The following is a 26,296-nucleotide window of genomic DNA, read 5'->3' on the forward strand; positions in this document are numbered from 1 at the left end:
GTTTTCTATTTCTTGTCTTTTCATGAGAGAAAAAAAGAGAATGCAGCAGATGGTAAAAACAGAACAAATAGTAGTATTTCATTAGATGGAGTTAGTTACTTGTTTCATTCCTGCTGCTTATGTTTACATGAACATTAAAAACAGAAACGAAAAAGAAACACCTTCAGCATTATGGTAAGATGTCTTACGTGTCCCTGCACAGGGACAGGAACAGGAGCCAGTACATTTGAAGAACAGCTCTAAAAGATGCCACATGAACTATTCTAAGTACATATGAGCACCTTATTGGAGAGTCTTCTGCTATTTTTCAAAACCTTCATATACCCCTGAACCATGCTGACACATCCAGACTTTTTAAGAACCACTTTATACTGACTTGAAACAGGTTTCAGTAATATTTTCCTGAACTTCTTCTAGGACTAAAACACTTGGAACTGTTTATGATGATGTCTGGGCATGAAGTGAGCTATTTAGCAAGGGTGGAGAACGGAGACCTCTTTTTTTCATGTCCTACACTCAGAGGACTCTATTCTACAATTCAAGTTTAAACGTTAATAAACCAAAACATTATCTCACTAATTATGTTACTCACTCATCATCCATATTTTGGCTGTGAAGTACTCTTTGCCTGCCTAATGGTAAAGTCCACATACATTCTCAGCTTGGGCATCTGTACTCAGAAAACGCATGCCATTATGTACTAGGGTTTATAGGCTAGCCATGCCAGTGAAATAGCACTGATGCTGGAAAGAATAAACTAGACGAGCTATTGGGCTCAGATATTCTAGAGAATGCAATAAAAGAATCAATTTGTTAGTCAGCAAGAAAGGTTTAGCAATTTTCGTTCAACAAAAAAACACAGCCACTTTTAGGTACTGGAATCCAGAGTAGGGAAAAACGCATTAACTGAAAAAAAAAAATTAATGGTTACTTTTCTCATTATTGGAGTACCATAAAATTATAGTTGAGTTTCAATATGCATAATTGCTCCTTGATGGTTCTTGTTGAGCAATTTTGTTCAATAACAGTCTGTCAATACAATTTGCTTTCAATTGTCACCTTCTATAATATCAAGAATAATGGGCTCATTCAGGTGCACTTTGAAATTGTAGGAAAATATTAATTTTAGGGGAAAGAAAACTGATAATCACTTGCTTTAGTATTCTACAGTTGTCTGAGGTTTTTGAGAAGCTCCATATAAAAAATGTGAATATTACCATATATGTCGTTTGCTGATATAGTCTGAATACTGAACATTATGGAGGGAGGTGGGGAAATTTGTTTAACAGGGACTTTGCCATAGTTACTCATAGCCTGACACTCATTTCTAGCTGTTCTTGTTAATAAAAAAATTCAGAGCTTGAAAGAAACAACAGTAAAGGTATTTCATTTCCCTCCCTTCCTTTCTAATCCATCAGGTTTATAATGTCTCCAACACCCCCCAATGACAGCAGCAAACCATACCATTTTCTATATCTAATTTCTGCCAGGTAATATGGGTATACGTTCACATTATGCGTGACTGAAATCAAGAGCTGCAAATACACAACTGGAAAAGGAAACTAAGAGATCTCCCAAAATGGAGCAAACACTACTAGTTTGGGCAGGTAAGAATTTAAAAAAATAAAAGCAGCACTGCAATTTAGCTATTTATTTTCAACATGTGCACGTGTATATGTGCCTCTGTAGATAGGAAGAAGTGGCTAAGCTTCTTTGTTCATGCCAACATATGTATGATGAGGATGTAAATTGTTAGACTTTAAAATTTCTATTTAATTTTTGCAAGGATTTGAGAAAAGGTATATTTTGCTTTTGTGAATCCATTGGTGATGAACCATTACATTATAGATTTGCATCAATTAAATCATGTGAATCTGTACTGCTAACAGGTGGGATAATAAGAGACTAAAAAAACTGTGACAAAAATGATGGCTAAATGAAAAGGAAGCTTTTCTCTGTAAAGGGACATTTTTTTTTTTTCTTCCTCCAAAAACATAGGACAGATCTCTGCAGGCCTCCTGAAGGCCTTACTTCTAATGAAACACTGTATGGAAGTGGCAGACTTCTGATGAACTATCAAATATAAACGCTATTGCATTAGTATAGCTATGACTAGGTTTAAAAAAAAATATCTACATTTGCGGCAATCCTTTTATGAAGAAAGATGTCAAGTCCCATGCCTGCACCACAAATTCATCTTAAGCCTTAGTTTGGCTACGCGAATATACCTTTTACATACAGGAACCTCTGTGCAATGTAAAACCCAACACCAGATTACACACAACTGAACACTGGCTGTCAATGCAACAGTACAAATAAATGCACTGCCTCCTCCCCTTGCCTGAAGTGGAAAAACATAAAAAGAAAACAAGTGTTACTCTGCTCTGCCAAGATGTTTTCCAGGTACTTCTTTGGGAGGCTTCCCAGTTTAGTTCTTAGTATTTAACTTCAACGACATATCTGGGGAATTCTGTAGAAAAATTACTTTAAATGTTTCTTTTTTTTTTTTTTCTTTAATAAGATTTTTTTTCCCCCCTATTTGGACTATTTTGGAGTAAATCTAGCACATAGTTTGAGTTAAATGTTTTTGTAAATAAAAGCACCTCACTGTCTTTGTTCCTCATGACCCTTATAGCAGAATAATGCAAGCATTTTAAGCTTTCCACGTTAGTTTAATTCACTGAAACCTTACACAGAAGCTATATGTGAAACAATTAGGGTATAATTCAGCAAAGTTATTAAATGTAAAGTACTTTTGTTAGGCTTATGACAGGTATTGTTCAGTATAAGCCCAACAATCTCTGATAATGGAGTTTAGGTCACAGCGCTACCAAAGGCAGCAGTCAAACATTCTTCCCTCTAGTACAAACATAAAATCAGCAACTCTCTCACTTTTAGTAAGAGAGGGAAAAGGCTGGGGACAGGGGAAGCAACAAGACTCCAGTGGACAGATGATTTTGCCCACATGTTGCTGTTCAAAGAGCCAGAGACAGTCATGATAGCATGGGTATTAGTCATTGAAAACCTTACGGGTGGAGTTCATAGAATCAGAATGGTTTAGGTTGGATAGAAGATTATTTAGTTCCAACCCCCTTGCCGTGGGCAGTGTTGCCTGGATATCTGTTTCTTGGTAAAGCAGTATTCAGAAAAAAGGTCAGGTACTGAGTGCACTGTTTTTCAACAGGAAAGGGACAAAGGGTACATTCCTTCTCTTTGTGCTCAAGTGACTACTATTCAAGGATGAACTTTTCTACTGAATCACAAAGAGTAAGAGATACAGTTCTGACTCTCTCACATCTCAGATCAGTACTACTTTCAACAGGAGATGTGTTTTCCTTCAAAAAAATACAGCGAGTGTATTGGGTTTTGGTTCACACATATAGCAAAGTTGATTTAAGTAATTCAGAAAGTCAGTGTGCATTGAAAGTGGCACCCTCTGGTCATCACTGCAATAGAAAGAGGCAATACAGAATTAAGATTGTGCTTAACTGTCCACAGGAGAGGAATAAATGAAGAGTTAAAGAGAAGTACTATGGATAAGGTTGTTAGGATGCATATGTTAATAGCAGTTTCTGATTTTTAATGTGGAGTTTCTTGCCACCTGCCCACTCCCACACTCACAATCTTTCTCAAAGAAACACAAATTTTCCATTGGATTTGTCACAGTTCCTTATTGGCTTTCAACTACCTGATATTCTTTGTTTTGCAAAAGATGGGTGGCATCTGTCTCTCTCTATGGGGCTGGTTCTGAGCACTTTTTTGTTATTGACATGACCAAACAGCATTTATTTTCATTACCTTGCTAGGGTATACATTGCTCAACATGTAGCTAAATTTCTATTTTTTCTCTGTTTTGAATATTTAATCAGATCGAATTCTTAGTAAAAGACACTTAACAGCAAGAGATTATGAAACACTCTTACTAAGTAATCACACTAAAAGCTATGACTTAAGTCCAAAACATGACATTCTACAAACACTCAGAAAAACAGCAGTCCTGAGGATCTTACAAATGGACAAGAAAAACTTGTAGGTAGCTAGGTGAAAAGCCAATTTATTAATGCATTTAAGGCATATTTAAACTAGTAGAATCAGTGATATGCTACACAATATTCAAAACAGAGAATTCAGGGAAGGGAGGGTGCTGGGAATACTTCTTCTTCCACAGAGCTGTTTTGTGACAGATACCATTCTCACTGTGATGACTGCCAAAATTGCCTAATGATTATTGAATAATGAAATATCCTTAGGAGAAAAAATAGGAAAAGCATTTTACAGACTGTTGACAAAGACACCCAAAGAGTCAAAGAGTCAATGAAAAGACATGAAAGCTGCTCAGAAGCTTCTATTCAAAGAAAGAAAGCAAACAAAGAAATAATAGCACTTAAATAAATAAATAAATAAATTCCATATTGAGTAACATATATTGATGAGGCTTGTAATTATCACAATGGATAAAACAAGGCACAGAGAGGTAGAGCATTTTCTTTTGTATAACAAATCAATACCATGTATGCCATCCTTCAGATTGCCTCCTAATTGTACCATAAGACAATTTTTTCTCTTTAACTAAAACTGTAAGTTACATTACTGGTAAGAGGTCCTGAAAGGATATAGATAGGACATTAACTCACTTATGGATTAATTCTGCATGTAAATATGTACTTTGGAGAGGAACAGAACTGAATTTTAATTTAATTTTAACCATAATTAAGATACCTTTATTTACTCCTTGTTTATTAGATTTGATGACAGATGATTTTTAATGGCTCCAGAGAAGAATGGAGAAAACAAAAAATCCTCCTGAGAATGCTTCTAGTCTATCTGTATTTCCTGCTTCAGCCCAGTACTAGAGAGCAGCCTATTTACCTGGCACTGTGTTCTTATTCTTAGCCTATGTTCAACCACAAGCCAACCCTCTAAGTCCTCTGTGCCACCACAGACCCATAGCACTGCTGGAGACCTAGCAAGAGATGATGTGGTGTACTGTGCTGACAACAGAAACCATGGAATTTTCTCATTTATTGTAAAGGAGAATTAAAGTAGTTCAAATTATTATAAAAATTATTTAAAAAAATTAAGGCAGTTTTCCTAAGATAGAAGTCACAACTACATAAGCATACAAAAGACTCAAACTCCATTACTTAATTAAATTTTGCCTTTCCAATTTTTGTTTTACTTCCATGTTTTAGCAAGGAAATGCAAATTTTTAGAGAAGAGTCATAGAGTCACATAAAGATGGGATTTTATAGAGGCATTTTTAAAGTCTTGTTTCCCTGGTGCACACAGATATGCTCCATGAAGCACTTGATTAAAAGATACCAGGCTTTCTCTTGCAGTATTTAGGTTGACTACTTTCCCTCACACTTTTTCCTATACAGTGATTCAAGGAAATAGCTAGTCCTTGAAGAGTAACTTCTCTTTTCCATTTCCTTCCAGTTTGACTTTTTATTGGAAGGAACATCTGATCTCCCCCTGTAATCAGTACCAAATTTTGTTTCCCTGAGAGCTGTGGAGAGATGGTTCAGAGGGTGAAGAGAAAAATCAATGTGGGGAAAAAGGCTGGAATACCTACCAGAGGAAATGCTGGGGGGTAAAGATCCACCCCCTGAGACTGGATGTGAGGTCAGGATGCTATTTAAAAATCCCGCCCTCAGGAATCTTGAAAGAGACTTCACCCCAATGGTTGGAAAGGATCCTTTCAAAGAGATAAAAACGATGATTAATCAAATGACTTGTTCTTTGGCTGATAAAAGAAGCTGTCTGTTTAAGGAAAAAAAAAGAAAAAAACAACTCTCTGCAAAATTAACAGTGGTTTCACTGGAACAGATCTTATAAAATACAGTTAAATGTTTTTGATTGCTTTTTATCCAAGCCATACAATACACAGCTGCAACCAGAAGGAAGTTGTTTTCTGTGTACTCTGCAAATGAAGAATCCCAGCATTTCTAGAAGGAATGGAAAAAAATTGAGATTTTAAAGGAAAAATACACCTCTTGGATATTCATAATGCATTCCAAATGGCTCTACTGTAAAGGCAGTTTACATTTTTGTATGCAAATCAAAGAGAGACTAGTAGAGGCGAAGCTGTACCAGTAGAGCTGAGTTTTATGTCAGTACTTCCAAGATAAGCCACTTGAAAGCACTCGTGTCAGGCCAGGGCAGTCGGGGAACCAGAATTAGTGGTAGGACAGCTAACACAGCTAAGCCAGACCTTCTATCAGATCTCCAAACACCTGTCAATATAAGGATGCCAGCAAAAGTCAGGAGTATAGATACAGCCTCTTTCTGCTTTGCTACCATCAGAAGCTTTGCATGTTTCACCCTTCCAATTGAAAAAATCTGTTTTCATTGCCTAAGTGCATAGATTCATCTCAGATTATCTCATCCATCCCTTTTAAATTAAATACTTGTGATATATCTAAGAGAGCACTGATAAATAAGAGCTCTATCATTCGATTCACTTTTTCAGCTTTCAGCATAGGCACAGAGATTGAGAGACATCATTACAGCTGGCTCGTTAATGCTCAGTGAGTGCCAGTATTGAAGCTATATCTGAAAGGAGAGTTCTGCATCTTGCATAAAAATAGAGTCAAGATTCTCCAAACTTGCAATAAATTCAAGCTGACAATCAGAATAATTTGTTTGTTTTTGCAAGTTCATCAAGCAAGCATTCATTCAATAACATAGGCAATGATAAGTTTGTTTTCATCACCTTACAGGTATGTCACAGCTGATTCTGTAGAAATAGAAAACATTCCTCTTAAAATTCATGCAACTATGAGTTTGTTTGCTTTTTGAACTAATACAAATACAAGTGAGGATTATTTAGGTTTAAAATCTATATATGCATTTTCTGAACTTACAGTCTAAGTGAACTTTGATTTTTTACTTTCTAGCAAGAGATCTATTGTTTCTTCTCAATATATGTTGCACTTGCCATTTAAATTTGTAAGACCTACCACAGTCTTGGAAAAAAATTCCTTAGAGTTTTGAGCATAGCATTTTCATATCTGATGAGCAAAGATATATAACAAAAGCATTCCCTCAGGCTATCCCAGAAAAGCCTAACTTTGGCAGTCTTGTCAAAGTGTTTCCAAACTCCATGGCTTTAATTTTAAAATGTTTTCAGAAGTGATCATGTATAGAGTCCAGAATGCAGTGCACAGAAATTCAATTTTCAAATCAAAAATCTTTCCATAATCTCACATATAAACATTACAGCTAAATGAACATATGAAGACTTCACAAATAAAACTTTGCTCCTTTTTTTTTGAAACATGGATTATACCAACCATAAAGTACCCTCATGGTGAATCATGTGCCATATATATATAGACCTTCAGAAAAGCCAAACAGGTTGAGGTTCACCACTGACATTTTCCTTCATTTAAGTTGAGCTACACAGCATATAACTCAAGTTTCCTATCAGTGTTGCTGTAGGTTACTTTGTTATAGAAAGTATCAAAGACAAAAATGAGTGTATTTCATTTACTGTGCATGTTTGGAAATAAGGAGCAAGCAAATTTTGGAGTAAAATCAGTGAATACTAAGAGCAGGAGGGCTAAAATTACTGAGGTATTCAAGTGTCAAATAATTAAAGGAATATGTACAAATAATGCTTTTTTTCACTTACTAAAAAGTTCAGTTACTTAAGCATAGATGCTTTATATCATTTGAGATGTTGCAGAAAATCTCATACAGTCATATTTGAGTGGTAGAGATGACAAGATCTGCAGTTCTGCACTCTTTGAAAGTGACAGCAAGAGGCAAAGCAGCAGTTAGTTACCTTATAGGAAGCATTCAGTGGCATTTTAGATAACTGAATCCCAGACAAATACTCTGCTGTCAACTCAAAAATGTCTCCTATTAAGCAGAACACGTATTTACAAGAACAAGACCTTGCTGTTTCCAGAGGTCCACAAATATGTTCTGAAAAGGATCAGGTTGATAACAATCAGCCTTAACCAGTATCCAGCAACATAAAAATCCAAAGGACGTATTGAAAGTTGGTTCATACTAAAAGCATGCATGATCCTAGATCAAAACACAGCATATGTCCCAGAATGAACATACATTGTGTGGTTGGTACAAAGAGTCAATACTTAGTTTGGTAATATCACCCTCACAATGTGATAAAGGTTTGAGACTATTACATGATTATAGATATGGAAGTTGCTTATTGTTACGGGTAACCAGGAAAGAAAGTTAATTTTCATAGCTCCCATCAATCACCACCAGAAAGACAGCACTCTGGAAAGAGCTTTGGGCATAGATAAATAGAAGTACTTCTCATTTTTGTATTTTTGTATTTGTTTGCATAAACAATCAGAAAACTTTGAAAAGAAAAACTGTAACTAAGAATTGTGTTCAAGACAGAAAGGGAGAAAGCTCTCTGCCAATACAACGGAGTAAGAATATGACATTAAGAAGAAAACATCAGTTCTGTAGAAATGCATGATTTCTGTGTGGAAATCAATGAAAAGAAATGCTTTTCCTTGTATCTGAATATGTACTTTTTACTGGGCAATGAGATCATAGTATTTCCTCTTTTTCTAAATTGGGACTGTGTTTAGCTGAACAAAAAAAATAACAAAGAATGTGCCGCATCCTGATGCTTTACACAAATGGCAAAAGTAATATTCATTTTTTAGAGGCATATGACAGATATAGGAATATAGGAATAGCTATAGATATAGGCATGCAGATACAGAAATCTTGATGCTTAATTAAAAAAAAAATCCCTCTAAAGCAACGTACTGGACACTTTCAAGATACTAGAATATTACTTTAGCTGATGAATTTTCTTGAGAAATACAATTCTGTCAGCACACATCATGCAGAGACAAGGTCCGTGTAAGTATTCTGTTGTCTAGTATGAAAATTAACAGCATTTTTGCATTGGGTGGAATTATGCTAATGGAAAGAGCTTTTAGTATATGGTCCTACTGGTTCTAAATGGGGAAAAGGAATATTTATGCATATTAAACCACAATTCCTGAGTGCACTAAAATACTGCTGTTCTGTAGAAGCTTGAGGGCATGATTTTATTATGAGGAAAAACAAAACAAACCCCTTCTCCCACTCCATAGTTATCCACTGTGAACATTATGCCACTGAAACTTGGGAAACTACATTAGTTACAGATATTAGTTGGAAAAATGCATTGAAAGAGTAAAAATATATGTCAATACTCTGACTAGCTGGCAGTTTGTGGAGTACACACCATTTACTGAATTCTGTGTCACCAGTTTATAGCTCAGCGTCAATTCTTTTTCACAATTATTACAGCTAAGTGCTTGTGCTGAGAAGCAATGGGGGAGCGCTGAATCAATTAGCCTGCCGTCTGCCTTCGTCTGTTGTTCCAGGGGGAATATCAACCCACAAATGATAGAATTTGATAGGGAAGTCACTTGCACAGCATCCTACACTGGCATGGTTTTAGCAGCATATTATCCACATAGAACAGAAGAGGAAGAAAAGATAGCGGGGTAAGGAAATACACATGCTTAGTTCAGCTCCAGAGCACATAACATTAATTCACACTCATTTATTAAAACTTGCATAGCAACAGTATGCCCTGCCAGAAGGAACAGCCATTTCTCCCTGCAGCAAAGGCACATCCCATTGCCTAGGGCTAGCAACAACATGATTTTGCTGCAAAACCCTACACTATTTTTCACAGAAACTAAACATAGTTTTATTCTGATAATGACAGTGCATACCCACTCACACCTGCTGACTTGAGTGCAAACATAGCCACCAGTTTTGCTCCCACACGCGCTACAGAAGTAGCGCAGCACTAGAACTCCTCAATGGCTTAACACTCCAGCTTTCCTCCTCCTCAGCTGCTGCTTCTTTACCCTGGTACCAGAGCACTTTGGCCAACTGGAAGCCTCTGGGTTGATTTGTTATATTTTCCTCTAGCAATTGTATCTGTATAAACTTAGTGCAGTTTGTGGAGGTTTGCTTTTAAAAAGGAGAACATTTTTAGAGTCTCTGCATTATGTCTAACAACATGTCTGAAGTTGCTTGGAAAACCTCCCAAAGATGCAAGAACTGTGTTAAACGCTGTAACATACTGTTCAAGGAAAGGAAACATAGAATCCCCAAGTGGTCATCAAACCAAATCATGAATTTGGTTAATAAAAATAAGCCTATTTTCTCCCTATTTTTGAAGTACTTGACTCTTCTTATTAATGGTATTTATCAAACACAAATGCAAACAAAATAGGTCTCTTTTCTCTTTCTTCCTTGTCCACAAGAAGTATACTATTGTACCTGAAAGAATCTTTTTCAAAGCTGTGAGAAGTTCTTGGCGTTTGTAAGACGTCTTCACTGAAGTAAACGGAAAGGCCTTGTTTGGAGGGCAAGGTGTATGAGAAGCAGCTGAAGTCCCTTGGTTGTTTCAGCACAGAGCAGAGGAGCTGAGGGGAAGCCTGATGGCAGCTGCAGCTCCCCACAGGGAGCAGAGGGGCAACGCTGAGCTCTGCTGTGTGACAGCGACAGGGCCCGAGGGAACGGCATGGAGCTGTGCCAGGGGAGGGGCAGCTGGGGGTTAGAGACGGGTGCTGCACCAGAGGTAGGTGGGCACGGCACCAAGTACCAGAGATCACGAAGTGTTTGGACACCACTCTCAGACACAGTTTGGATTTTGGACAGTCCTGTGTGGTCCCAGGAGTTGGATTCGATTATCCTTATGGGTCCCTTCCAACATGAGATATTCAGTGATTCTATTATTTTACAAAAATTTGTATTGTCGTATGACTTGTGCTCATCTTACCTTTTTCAAAGACTTATCAGCAGAATTTCTGTAGAAGTCAGCCAGGGACTACAGCTTCCTCTCCTTCTGATGCCACAGAGTGGTTGAGGGGCATTGCTTTAAGCTGTCCTTAGCAGGAGAACATATGCAGACTGTGATTGCAAAAAGGCTACAGGTGATTTAGCCTGTATGGGACAGCCACCATCTCACCTATCCCTCTGTAAGCAACTTATAATCGACTACTAGTATTAGTGGAAAGATTTATTCTCTGAAAGAGTGGTCAGGCACTGGCAAAAGCTTCCCAGGGAGGTGGTGAAGTCACCATTCCTGCAGGTGTTCAATAAATGTTTAGATGTGGTACTAAGAAACGTAGTTTAGTGGGGAAATACTGACAGTATGTGGATAATTGGAACAGATGATCTTGGAGGTCTTTTCCAAACTTGGTGATTCTATAATTCTTTGATTCTAACTCAAAAGGAGCAATTTGGCAACATAATATAATAAACTGGAAGGATATTTTCCAGAGAGGTCACAATTACTGTCAATTATTTCTGTTTACTGGTACCGTAAAAAGGAGATTTTAGCTTGTTATTCTTTTCCTATAGATTTTGTTTACAATTTTAAAAAAGGAAAAATGCACGGTTAGTGCATTTAATGTAAAAAATGATGTTTACTTCTATATAGTAAATTGTCTTGATGCTTTTCATACAGGGATTGTAAAATATAGCTAAGATAAATTGTTAAGAACTCTGCAGATGAATGCTTGAGGAAGTGAGCTGAAGGGCTATAATGAGCTTTTTTGTTCAGCTTGACAGGAAGCAACAGAATGACTTCAGGATGTTTTCACTCATAACTGCACTTTCATTAAGATGGGAGTGTAACATTTAGTCATGGCATACTAGAGAATGGAAAGTAGAAAGAGTTTTCCTGTTTCTGAACACGGGAATTATCCAGTGTAATCACTCAATGTCTAGGCCAAGGCTGGCTTACGGTATGAGCACCTTCCATTCTCAGCTAAATCATAGTTTTTATTCTTTCTAGTGTTTCATAATGAAAGCTAGGTTTGAGCATCTTTTCAAAATTATTTGCAATACATCCATTATGGAAAGTACTGAAAACCTACAATCTGTTCTCTCATGTGATCTTACTGATTTATTCTTTATAGACCACCAGGAATTGCGTGTTACACTATAATTTTTCTTTTTAATGCAGGACATATGGAAAGTTTTATAAAATTTCAAAATTATGATGTCAGATTTTCAAGCACATTCAAAATGCTGACTTTGAGTGGGAAAAAAGAGAAGAGAAGAGAAGAGAAGAGAAGAGAAGAGAAGAGAAGAGAAGAAGAGAAGAGAAGAGAAGAGAAGAGAAGAGAAGAGAAGAGAAGAGAAGAGAAAGAGAAGAGAAGAGAAGAGAAGAGAAGAGAAGAGAGGAGAAGAGACGAAAGGAGAGGAGAGGAGAGGAGAGGAGAGGAGAGGAGAGGAGAGGAGAGGAGAGGAGAGGAGAGGAGAGGAGAGGAGAGAAGAAGAAAAAGAAGTAGAGCTAAAATTTATCCCTGATGAATTTGTTTAATCCTATTTTCAGTCCATACAGAAAGTGTGAATCTATAAAAATTAGCTTAAGTCTTTTTGATTGCATTTATCTGGAGATTTAGAATACAGCAGTAATTAAGTATAATAGAGCTTTTTAACACATGGAAGTAAAGGGGGTATAGTACAAAGTGGTGTGCCCGAATTTTTACCCACATAACTAACATGTCTCAGGCAAATCTGAAATTTAAGATCACAAAACTATACTATGGTAAAATGCTGTGAAACCACAACAGTTAACAGAAATGAGTGTGCTTACCCATACTGAAATCACAGAATCAGAGAATTGCAGAATGGCTGAGGTTGGAAGGGAGCTCTGGAGGTAATCTGGTTCCACAAAATTACGGGGAGATTTCCATTACCTTCCAAGTACTACAGTGAAAAAATTCCAAGGCTAAATTCTGATCTCAGGTAACTAAGCTAGTACAAACAAACCTTGTATCAAATGTATGCTTCTGTGCAGAGGGAAATTTGCACTCTTACATTCAGCAATAAATTTTCAGAGGATCGCCTAATTTTATTTCCTCAGATTCTAGTAGAAGTGAATTATATCAAACCAGAGCCTTCACAAATAATTCTGTTATTCCCGAATGCACTTCCAAGAACACTTTGTAGATCTTTAACAACCAGCATCTGGGCAACTTCTAAGGCAGCCTGAGTTTTTAACCTCGCTAAAGTAAAATACAGAACTTGGAATACTAACTCAAAGCAAACAGTACTAGAAAACTTAAAAATCCTGGGTGTACAGCCAGGATGTAAATGTAAAACTTCATTTACCAGGCAGACTTTGAATAACGAAGTTATAAATATGTATTCCATGATACATTTCCAAGGGAAAAGCTGCAATTGAAATAATATCATTTACAAGAATTACTTATGAAAATTAGAAGCTTATTCTGAGTATTGGTGAGCCAGTTGGTTAGCTTACATGAAAATATAATTTATGAAAATCTCTCTAAGAAATTTAACAAATGACATAATTTAATTCTCTTGGATCATCTTAAAAATGGACCAAGAGCTGCTCAAAATTTCACGTTTTTTCTGTATCTTAGTGACAATGAAAATTCATTAAGATACAGTGCACTTGAAAATTTTATTTTAAAACAAAAGCTACTCCCTGCCCCCAGCCCTATTATATTCCATAAAAATGCTTCTTTGCAAGAAAGCTCTTCTCCCAAAAACAGATGAAGAGTAACACTGTACTGGACAACATCCCCTGCAGAACTGCCCTTTTTCAGTCAGCTGCCATTATTCTGAATGGGACTGACACTGTATGTTGCCTACAATTAGGTGACTATTCTCAGAAAGGCAGTAGACTTACAAAGTTTTAAATAAGACTACAATGACCAATTGCTCTTAAAGAGAGCTACTATATCATTGGAGCAACAGGATCTATTATTCCCTTGTGGCAAAATGCTGTAAGCAAAATGGCTGAGGAACCAATGTGCCCTAAGAGCAATAGAAAATAACACATTTAAAGAAGACAAAAAATCCAGAAGATTGCACCTTTGCTGACAAACTGGCTTCACTTTCAAACAAATAATGGCAAAACTTCCTAGAAATTCATAAACAACTCTTTTAAAAAGTTTTGGATCCGAAACACTTACTAGAAAAAATAGAAGAAAAAGTAGTAGAAATTCTGCCTAGCTGTGACAAACACCTGTATACTCAAATAACTCAGCCAGTTAAGGCTGGATTGTGAGAGCTCTAGTAATTTCAGAAAAAGTGCAGGGAAATACAAAGTAAACATACTTATGATATTTATAAAAAAGATTGGAAAACCTAGAATTGCTTTCATAGTGTTTGATTATTTTAGGATAGTGCCATGAGTTTGAAGGGAATGAGAACCTGAGAATTTTAGTATTCAGCAGCAACTTGCTTCTAAACTATGAAGAAGCAGTGTAAGATTTTTTAAATCCTTGTTTAGTAGTCATACATGGTATTTTAAATAAGAATGGAAATTTCCATCAAAAAACAGACTTAAGATTTAACCACTCAGGTAAACAACACTGATGTATCTGGAATGTATGTTATGAAACATACATATGAATCCTTTCTTCATTTTCTGCTTTCTTCAGTGTTGGCTCTGACCAAATGTCAGAGGGATCAGGGACACTGCCCTGATATGAGTTCTGCTGAGGTTCTGATGACCTAGTAGGAATGTTATACACACCCGGAGGTTTGTCTCCTGAGGAATCCAACCAACATCCTTACAAAGAGTGGGGAAATTTTCAGATAACAAAACTCAACAAGATAATCTGAAGAAGGGTTTGTTTGCTTGGAAACATTTCTGTTTTCTTCTCCAGTAACAACAACTAATAATAATAATAGTAAAGGACTCAATTTCTACAAGTGCTGCTTTGCTTATTTTCATCACAAAATTTCTGAAAGATTGCACAATGACTATTTTAGATGTCTGGAAAATGCATTTCCATGCTTTGCTGGGCTTATATCTCAGTTTGATTTTAATTCTGAATTTTGTTAATTTTACTGGTCTGAGAATAACAAATCATTCACATGTTTTGGCATAATTTCTGAAAGAAAATCACTTTGACCTAGTTCTTGTCGGAAAATATTTTTAAAAGTCTCCATTTTCTACAGCAATTCTGTGCATCTCTGCTCCAGAATCAATTTTATGGGATCTCTCTAGAAACGAGCAAAATGTGCAGATGACAAACACCTTGTAGGGCAAAGATGCTGTTCAGGTCTCCATAAGTCCTCATAAGTTTAATCTTTCTTTTATTTCTTGATTGGCAGCTTGAAATAAATCCGGATTTGAGAATACTGACATAGAATGTGACTATTTTAGAAAATCCCAGTTATAGCAACGTTTGTCTTTACTTAGGACTTCTCTGGGAGAAAACCAAATGCTAGAAGAAGCTTACAATTCTGATAGAGTAAGAAATGAAAGTTACAGAATAATTGAATGGAATATTATCATCTAATTCAATTTCCCTTCTGGACAAACAGCCATTTAAGTGAAAAAAAAAAAAAAAAAAAAAAAAGAAGAGAGAACTGCTTGAAAAGAGTTCTGCAAATACTTAAAGCCATTTGTTTTGCGATGTGTCAAATGTCAATGCACACTGATGTTGTGGTCGCTGAGAAGACTGGTATGATAACATTAATATGATTAAGGCTTTTAACAGCAATAACAACTGTGGTCTTGGATCATCTTTGCAGTGTTAATGGAATAGTAATTGGAAATAATGTGCTTCTTTTACAGGATAAAACAATCTAAGTTTAAATTGTCTACTTTCTAATTATTTTTTAGTCAGTGCTTTTAAAGTTTAAAGCACTTTTAAACAATCCTAAACAAGAGCAGTGAAATCCTTATATATTTATAGATATGTACAAACTCAGAATGCTGTTCTATGCACTGCATGCTGTGCATTTGGATTTCACAGCCATGCATGTACCATCAAATTAGCTGGAAGCAAAATACTTCAGAACTGGATCTTTCAAGATGTAGAAAACATAGCCTGCAATTTAAGCCCGAACCTTTGTGAATCATTTTGTATGTACATTCTTTATTACGATTTTTCATTTCAGTCTTCTTTTGATCACTCTGTTTCCATGATTTTGGAAGGAAAGATCCTCAGTAAAACCAGAGAGTTCCCAAGCTATGGAATTCTTCATCATTCAAGACATGAATCTCTCATGGGATATGTTGAGGAGATCTTATAAATAGGATGGTTAAGAAGTTTTAGATTTTCAGTTCTTTTTAATGGCATTTCCATGAAAAGAAAGATTATAAAGATTATAATTTTTAGCTTCATTTTTAAAAAATGCAATGGGTTTTAATGCAATGAGTAAAATAGCTTCTCATGCGTAATATGTAAGGATAGATGTATTGATTCAACTTGCTGAACATTCTGCAATTCTGCAATTAAAATTCTGATCATCTACTTTTCTGCTTTTCTAGGCTGTAAGTGTGAACAAGGAGTAGGAGATAAACACTCTCCACTTTTAGAAAGCAATTGAGGACACACTGCTTTCAGTTACGAAAAAGCACTTGGGGCTGCATTTCTAAAGAGTCAATTGACAAAAAAAATAGATATATATTCTGTTACACAAACATAGATTATAAAAAGAATGTGATGATGATCATGTCAATTTATAATTCCATTCACTATTTATGATCATACGATTAAGCAATTCATATTTCAGTAATATTACTGAAATTAAGTACCAACGTTTGATTTTTCTTTACATCACAAACACTGACTCCTTTAAACCAGTGATACCAACACGTTCATTGGTGTTAAGGAAGTGTACTATATTGCATTTTAGGTTCAACATTTACAAACCTATATGCTAGATTAAAAAATCTCAGAAAAACCTTACGAGACTCAAAGAAGTTATCCCAGCACACAGTTGATAAAAAACTGTGTCAGAAGCCAAGATGTAGGCTGCTTCTGTCTCTATCTGATTAACTTTGGCATATGTATGGGCAATTCTAGTTGCATTTTTGGAAAATGTTAGTGACCAAAGACAATTTCTGCTTGTTAATGATCTCTTTGTGGATATCGTGCATTCAGAGGACAACTCAATTTCAGTGCTCACTTGGTGTAGAAGGATGAATGCCATTACCTCTGTAATCTGATTTTTGTTATGCTAGTTTTGGCACCAGTGATTCTGGCAGGATGAACATAGGGCAGTCAGCATTTAAATAGGCAAAAAAGTCATATTTTTCTTTGCTTCTAAAGACATTCACTGAAAACTGAAAGTAAATTGCAAATGTTATCTAAAACTGCAAAAAACAATGTCCGAATGTTGAAGAATGTACTCACCTATAATTGAAAGAAGAAAGTAGAAAAAGGGAAAAGTGGAGACTCTTTTCCAAAGTGGGTAAGTTATTCTAGGAAGAATAATAAGCTTCTGTTGTTTCAGGAAGAAAGGAAATCAATTATGTGAGTTCTAGCAACTGTATGGTAGTTTGTTTCAGATTTCTACTTCATTATCAGCTTAACTTACTTTCAAATTTTATTCGGTAGAAACTACCTTGTTAAAGTTTAGTAGAAAAATGACAATATCTACCAACTGATGTAGTCATGAATCAATTTGGGAATGTCAGAATATATTTCCATTTTAAAATGTGTTTACAGAATTACCATTAGTGTTTTGTGCTTATATTAAGAAGAGAACATACTAAAACTGAAAACTCTGCAAACTCAGAGCAACTAATCATGGTGTTTAAAAAATATGGGATTTTTCCACACAGCATCTCTCTTCCATTTGAGTCCCTCCTCAACAGTCTTTCCTCCCGCTACTGATTTATAAATAGTGACAAGGCTGTATCTATCTGTGAAGACCTGTAAGATTTAAGAAACAGTATTTCATGCAAACTGTATTTCCAACCAAAACATTGAGAATCTGGAATGTATCCCAGGCAGTTTGCATCTAAATTATTTATTCATGTGGAACCTGAATCATGTATGTATTAAGAATCAGAAAGATAATTATAGATTGTGAAATGGATACAGTGAGATTCACTGCAAGGTAAGGAAAGGAATTTGGGGGGTCAGGAATATACAAAGAACGTAATAATGGGTTGAGTGAATAAATTCTGAATAAGAAGCTTACAGATCAACATTATATCAAAATGATGGTATCTGTGTAGATTTTGTCAATGGTGCTAGAAGAATTGTGGCTGCAAAAAACAATTTATCTGCTTCGGCTAGAGCTGCAAAGCTGAGCAACACGAGGAAGTAAAATGCGGATGTGCTGCTCAGTGCAAACCCCTGTTATTAAAGTTCTTGCTTGTTCTCCAGCGCAGAACATAGACAGCACATGGCACATCTCAGCAGCTTATAAATCAAATGAGTCTGAACAGATTTTCATTGCATAATATGACTGTTCCACTTCCAAATCTCAAAGATTTCCTGCTAATTACTGAAAATCATTGCTTCCAGCAGCTTTTAGCTCTGTACACTGCAGAACTAATCTCTGCTTGGGAAGCATGTCTCAACTGGATCTGCTTAGATTGTTGTGTTTGGATGTGTCTGGTTTAAGATACATAGACTGATCTACCTTCTGTTTGCTACAGCAAGCTGGTATTTCTCAAGAATTTTGTCTTCCATTCTGACTCCTTTCTGCGTTAGTTTAAGTACTAGAACTACAGTTGTTTATAGCAATCCTTGCATTAGAAAGGTGACCATACTGTAAATAACCTATTTATTTTCCTTATGTTTCTGCTAATTTAAAATCAGATGCTTTATATGAGATTATCAATCCATATTTTAATTTTTTTTCTTCATATGAAGCTGCTACTAAAGATATCTCAGTCTTGTTGCCTTCCATTAGAAATTTAGACATGAGTCCTTTAAGCTGTTGTAAAGACTACAATACAAATTGAGACAGGTTTATGAGACAGAATGTGCCTGAGACCTGGACATCCACTATCATAGATACCAGTTCCCTAGATATGATGGTGTCTCTATTTTAATGTGATGAGATATTGATCATGAGGCTCTTTCTTACTCTAGTGCAGGTAAACGTAAGGATCTTACCTTGTTCTTATTTATTAGCCTGTCCTGCATAACTGATCACCTATGTTGCTCTTGCATGTCTTGTCTCATCATGAATTGGGGAAAGTCAATTGATAGGTCCAAGCAACACAGAAAAAGAGAAATTGTATTATTCCATTCCTTATTCATATACGCACAAATGAATGTAACTTTTAAAGATACGTGAACCAGAGAAGGGGTACAGCTTTTCTGGAAGAGTTCTAAAGGCTCGAACAAGCAAAAATTCAGTCAATCCAAACTCAAGCATACAAAATGACCTATTGAACTTTATGTATTAGGTGAATTAGGGAATATTTACAAAATGTGTCCTTTTGTTTCTTCTGTGAAGGCTTCAACTTCATGTGACAAGAACATAGCAGTATAACATGGTTGAAAGTTGATCCTAGAATGTCCATAAAGATTGTCAGACTATGTCATATGAGAAAGTACAGATAAATATGATCTCTTTTCACTCATGACACAGGTATTTACATCAATTTTTAAAAGTTACTTAAGTAAAAAAATAATCTAGTTGCCACCTTGCACCTATTTACTTTAAGAAAACTTACAAGATATGTAAGTTTATGCATACTTCTACAGCATACAGAAGTGCTAAGATACATATCCATCCTTTGACACCAAAAACACACCGGACTAGAGAAAATAAATACTCCTTACAACATTCACTACATTTTAAAGCTCTTCCATAATAAAGTTAGAGCATTATTAAATTATTTAGTTGTAATCTTTATGGCTTCAACAACCTTCTGTATTCCATACTGTATTTCCAAGCTTGTAACTTACAAGTGTCTTGCAAGTCCTATAGTATTCTCTCCACACATTTAAGGCAGTGAGTTTACCAAAAAATCAAAGAAAACCAAACTGTGATGGTGAAGAACTCTTCAGTCCTAGGCAAACTCCGGGCAGCATTAAGATTATACACTGAGAATAATGTATCAAATCAAAAGCAGCAGTGATATATTATTAGTTTGATACAGTCAAATAAGTTTGAATTTAGGGAAGACAATGAGAGAGGTAACTGTATCTATTTTAAACAATGTGGACCTAACAATTACCATGACTATGTCTTTCATCTTTCATTTTTTATCTTGTCACTTCAAGGGGAAGCTGTGCTCTTGGCTATTAGACATGGATCTAAATCCAGCACTCCCCATTGTACAGAAATATCAAATTCTCTCTATTATTTTGATATCTAATCTAGATTTCTCCCACAAAAATTCAGTCTTAGTGTAAGGATTTTAACACAAAAAATCATGGAACAATATGATGGCAAAAGCTGTTATTATAAAATTTATACCCTGAGCCAGATACATTTCTTAGCTTATTATCAAGAGCCTACGGTAATTCACAAAAATGTAGAGATATATTTCCCTTTGACAGTCTATTCGGTAGAAAGTCTTATGCCACTGCAGCCTTCAATAGCTTTATTGTGACTTCCATTCTTCAAGTGAATGGTCATCAGGAACTACAGCTAGAAACTAAGAGACTAATGGTAGGACAAAATAATGGAAGATACAGAAGTACATTCTGATGTAATGAGGCATTAGGCCTGACTACCTTACACCATGGGCCATAGAAACTAAATATTCTAAACAGTATTTAGAATATCCTCTTCTTCCCTGGTACTTTCCTCAAGTTCCCCCAGACAGTACCATAACTTTATATAAGGACTACCATTTTCTACTTTCTGATGATGTAATCACTATTTAAATTAGGCAGGTATGTAATAGATAAATATTCTTCCACAATAATGTGTTAAATTTTAAAATCTTTTGCTACTCTCTAGTAGGAAAATTCCAATCTATATTTCTGTGTCAAGAAGAAATAAGTCGGGATGGGGTCAGAAAAGCCAAGGCTCAACTTGAACTAAACTTGGCAAGGAGTGCCAAGAAGAACAAGAAAGGCTTCTGCAGATCAACCAGAAAAGGAAAATCCAAGACAGTTGTACCCCCCTAATGAGTGACACAGGTAAGCTGGTAATAACATACAGGAAAACACTCAACAACTTTTTTGCCCTGGTCTTCTCCGATAACTGCATCACGCAGCCCTTGAATGGTTTGGAAGGAAGGGACTGGGGAAACAACATCCCTTCCATTGTAAAGGAAGATCAGATTCAGCACCCAAGGAAACTGGATCCTGATGAGATGCATCCCAGGTTCCTAAGGGAATTAGCTGATGTAGTCACCAAGCCACTCTCAATGATATTTGGAAAGTCATTGCAGTCAGGAAAGTCCCAGGTGAAAAAAGGTAACATCACACTCATTTTTAAGAAAGGTAAAAAAGATGACCTGGTGGTCTACAGACTTGTCAGTCTCATTTCTGTGCTTGGAAAGATCATGGAGCTATGCTAAAGCACATGGAAGGCAAAGTGATGATATGGGAGAACTAGAGTGGCTTCACCAAGGGCAAATCCTGCTTGACCAACCTAGTCGTCTCCTATGATTGTGTCACTGCCTGAATGGACAAGGGAAGAGCCACTGATGTCAGCTATCTGGACTTCAGTAAGGCCTTTGACGTTGTACCTCACAACATCCTTCTCTCCAAACTGGAAAGATGATACATTTGATGGTGGACTAATCAATGAAGATGCAGATGAAGAACTGACTGCAGCACTGAGTTCAGAGAGTGGTGGTCAATGGTTCAGTATATGGAAGGGGATGGGTGACAAGTGATTTCCTGCAGGGGTCAGTACTGGGCTTAGTACTCTTTAATATCTTCATCAATGACATTGACAGTGGAGTCGAGTGCATCCTCAGCAAGTTTGTGGATCACATTAAGCTGTGTGGTGCAGTTGACACGCCTAAGGGATGAGATGCCATCCAGAGGGATCTAGACAGGCTTGAGCAGCTGTCCAAAGCTAAGAGGAAGGTCTTGTACCTGGATCAAGGCAACCTTCACTACTAATACAAGCTGGGGGATGCAAGGATTGAGCACAGCCCTGCTGAAAAGGATTTGGGGGTACTTGTGGATGGGAAGCTGGACATGAGCCATCATGGGCCCTCACAGCCCAGACAGTCAGCTGTAGCCTGTGTTGCATTGAAAGCCAGGCCAACAGGTCAAGGGAGGTGATCCTGCTTCTCTATTCTGCGCTGGCAAGGCCTCACCTGGAGTACTGTGTCAAGATGTGGAGTCTTCAGTACAGGAGAGATGTAGACCTGTTGGAGCACTTCCAGAGAAGGGCCACAAAAATGATCCAAAGAATGGAACACCCTTCCCATGAGCTGTGGATGTCCCTGTTCATTGCAGGAGAGTTGAAATAGATGACCTTTAATGGGCCCTTTCAATACCAAGGATTCACTGATTGTAACATCTTATAAGCGTATGTAGTGATAGGACAAGTGGAAATAGTTTTAAACTGGAAGAGGGTATATTTAAATTAGGCATCAGGAAGAAATTATTTACTGTGAAGGTGGTGAGACACTGGAACACGTTGCCCAGAGAAGTTGTGGATGCCCCCTCCCTGAAGGCATTCCAGTTGAGCCTGGATGGGGCTTTGAGCAACCTGGTCTAGTGGAAGGTGTCCCTGCCTATAGCAGTGGGTTGGAACTAGATGATCTTAAAGGTCCCTTCCAACCCAAACCATTCTATGATTCTGTCATTCTATGAAAATAAATTTCTTTTTTTTCTTGGCAGTGAATAGCACAGAGGTTCTAATGTTGATTTGGTTTTGATTGCTACAGTCTGCACTAATTCAATTGCTTTATCATCCATACTCTGTAGTTAATGTGCTCCAAATTAAAATCAACTACTAAATTCCTAGTGTTTCTACAGTAATTCATTGTTTTGCTATTTTCTGATTTTCTCAGTATTCTCTCCAATCACACCACTTAGTCTGTTCAGTCTCTCTTGGCAATTCAAGAACATTGTCCATTTCATTTTTTAGTATTTTTACCAATCATGCTTGATTTTATACAGTTTGCAGCCGCAAACTCAACAGCTCCATTCTCAAACACAGACTTATTGTATAGCCTTAACACTGAAATGTTTTATCATGTAATGTAGTGTAACACACTATTTGAATTTGCACACAGAAACCATCAGTGAACAATTAACAAAAGCTTGAACAAAAATTATACAGAAAACAGCTGAAAAATGAGACACGACCCAGGATGTTTCATGACACTCCTGAAGTCTTTAAGAAAAATATCTTTTAAGCTGCTATAATGAGTACCTAGTCTCTGAGGCTGGAAGTCTTCGAAATGCTTTGAGTCCAAATGTCAATGGCATCTCCACTTAATATATGTGTAGTGAGGTGGAGACCACTTTTCATTTCCTGGTTGATAGACGAAGGAAGGAAGAAAAAACATACCGTCTTTCAAAACTAGATGAAAGCTCAGCGCGTGCTTCTTCTTTGTCACCAGTTTTAAAACCAATGTTGCTCCAATTATTTCAGCAGTATCAGTTTGGATTCAGTAGAACGTGAAACAGTTAGAAGCCTCGACTCTGAGACAAGATAGAAAAATTGCTGCCTGCTTTTCTGTCCTTTTCAAAGAGCACATGATTGAGCAGGGCATAAAATCTTCCAACTACGGTTTGTTGGCACCTTTGAGGAAGCTGTATTTGAGAGGAATTTCTATGAGCATTCAAAGGTCTTGGCTGAATTTGCAAAGCTGAAGTTGTAAGAAATAAAGGTTTTTGTAGGTCAATTTTAATCAGTCATTGCAATGAATATAGCTGTATGTCTTTGAAGTGTTTTAGCTTTTCTGTTTTTCTAATCAAGTAGACCAGATAATAACTGAATTAAGTATCCTCTACCGGCGTAGAGCTAAACAATGATGATCCCTGAAGGATATAACAAAATCCTGGCTATATTCTGTAGATACAATGAACTGAAAAGATGAAACAGATCACACCTACAACATTTGCATGTGGTAATAGCAATTCGATTTCTAATTCATTCCTTTACTGTTGGTCTGCATATGTTTTCATAATAAGACAGCTATAAGTTTCAAGACTTAAACCAGTCTCAATTTTACTTTGATCAAGTGATGCCTCATGAAGTTTACGACAATGCAATGCTTTAAAAAGGAGATACAGAACACTTAGACTAACTTCACTTCTAAGAACTGAAAAAAAAATCAGAGTGATTGCAAATACTTGGAAAGTGACAATGTAGTAAATAATAACCTGCATGCATTTGTCAAGAACACACACCACACCAGCATGATTTCTGCTTGTGTCTCTCAGATAGATCTCAAATAGGTCTCTCAGATAGAACAGTTTCTGTAATGTTATGAATGCATATCCCAGACTGGTCACAGTTGGGACAGAGTGTTACGATTTCCACTTTTGATGAAATAACTGCACAGCTAGGGTAACAGCTGAGAAGCCGTCTTCAGTTGGCTTACTGTCACCCTGAAAAGATACAAACAGCACGGCCCAAGACTTTCATCGCTATTCTGTTTTTCCCTTAATAACTTGTGATACTGGAACTAAGCATATGTTTTAAAATCTGAGAAAGACACTGAAATGGAAGGAGCTCTTGGAGATTAGGCTCAGAATGCATTATGACTTGCTGTATCACGCAAAGCAAATTCTGTGAAGACAAAGCTGATCAATGGAGACAGCAGTAAATGACCACAGAAGTATATCTGAGAGGGTAACAATAAATCAAAATAAAACCCAACAGTGGTTGCTTCTGAATACCACAAATACTTAAATATGAGTTCACATTTAATTATTTCCTGCTTACTAGTGGAAGGTAAGAATCATCATAATCACAATGTTAATCATGTAAATTGATGATTGTGCTTTTCCTTAAACAGACATAATATCTGGCCATTTCTTATCTGCAAGATTTTTTCTTTTTAAGGCTGTTGGTTGGCATTTCTGTAACCTCTTTTTCTGCTAGAACAACATACTACATCAAAACATCTAAATAAACTTGAAAGACAGGTACTACATGACTGAATGTAGACATACAGAAGCAAAGTAAAATCTTGTTTCTCAGACATAACCTATAAAAGTGGAATTGTAAAAGTTTAGTTGTGTAAGATACCATACCATGGCCAGATTAAGCTGCTGCTAACAAGATGTTAGCTGTATGACTATTTGGCAACATACTTTTTCTTCGTTGCTTATCATATTGAGAAAGATCTTACAGCAGAGCTGACAGCTATAATATATAGCTTGCTTGCTGCAAAACAGAAAAGCAGAACATAGAAAAATGACTGATTTCAACTGTGGGAAATCATAATGACCCCGTAATTTCTGTTAAAAAATTCTCAGACTGTAATAAGAAAAGTTTGATTTTTCATAGGTTTAAGGGCTAATTTCCCCTAAGTATGTGTCATCTAAGAGAATCAACTGTTATGTATTCTTGGTAGCAACCTTCATCAGATGGAATGCATGGTAGTTTGTGTGCATTTTTTGAAATATCTACATGCATGTGTGCAGGTGTAAAAATAGGTTAATGTAATCAATGTTGATTATGTATTTTGACAAGAAGTTCCTGAATGGTAGCCTGTTTTGCAAAAACGCTGTGGATACTTAGCTTTGTCTCTCTTACGGCAGACATGTTCACAGCTCTAATATTCAACACTCTATTCTGGATTATATTTTAATAAATTGATCTAGTAAGTATGGCTAATAGTGATGGTGATGGTTATGGCTTTTGTGTTTATTCACTGACCATAGAAGTACTGAACTCAGTAATGTGTTATGTTAATTATCTATGGAACAGGAGAGAAAAAAAAAAAGGCAGTGAGCCAAATTTAAATTTGCAGCTCCACTTACAGAATGATTTACAACACAATTGAAATTCTGCTGTTTTGTGTATCACTACGGGCACAGCTATGATATTCTTGATCAGACAAATTTAGCTCTATGTCTAATGCCATACAAAGCTCACTGGGTAATATTATGCAGCTACGCTCTCACTATCACTCTGCATCATACTACACGGTCCACATGCACAATGGAAGACATTCAGGGGTGAATAAAGCCTTGACACCCTGCTGGGCTTATCTGCTGCATAAGGCAAGTGCAAGTGCCTCTCAGTGCAAGACCTGATTTCAATGAATGGATCTGAGGCTGTTTTGACCTCCAGCACACACATCTATGCCTGGAGATGCCAGTGATGCCTCAGCGATGTACCAAGATTAGTGACAGTGGCAAATGTCAACATCCGAAATTGCTTACACTGTAGTTTGTAACCAAGGCAATAATGTTAATGTGGAACTTATTAACACTGTATATTTTCTGCTCATTCTGAAGTTTAGACTTTTCAGAAGTCAGTGACATTCTTTTGAATAATCCTAATCAAATTTTGCAAGCTATCATGATATAACCATCTTCAAATAGTCTCAACTTAAACGCTAAGTTGTCAACAAACTGAACACAGTAATGCTTCCTGGATGTACAAATTCACGACCAATTTAAGAAAGTTACAAACACTGCCATGAATTTTCTTCAATCCT

At 36.5% G+C, this 26,296-nt stretch overlaps 1 protein-coding gene across 1 annotated transcript in view; it reads right to left on the bottom strand.

Moving 5' to 3' along the window:
• LOC104909327 (ephrin type-A receptor 6) overlaps nucleotides 1-26,296 on the bottom strand; it is a 450,149-nt gene that overhangs the window by 20,684 nt on the left and 403,169 nt on the right. The window contains exon 14 of the mRNA XM_085239360.1: nucleotides 5,576-5,698. Coding sequence (XP_085095486.1) covers nucleotides 5,576-5,698 — 123 coding nt within the window. The remainder of the gene's footprint in view (nucleotides 1-5,575; nucleotides 5,699-26,296) is intronic.

Source organism: Meleagris gallopavo, chromosome 1, assembly GCF_905368555.1.
Source record: "Meleagris gallopavo chromosome 1, MGAL_WU_HG_1.1, whole genome shotgun sequence".
NCBI classification, from domain to species: Eukaryota; Metazoa; Chordata; class Aves; order Galliformes; family Phasianidae; genus Meleagris; species Meleagris gallopavo.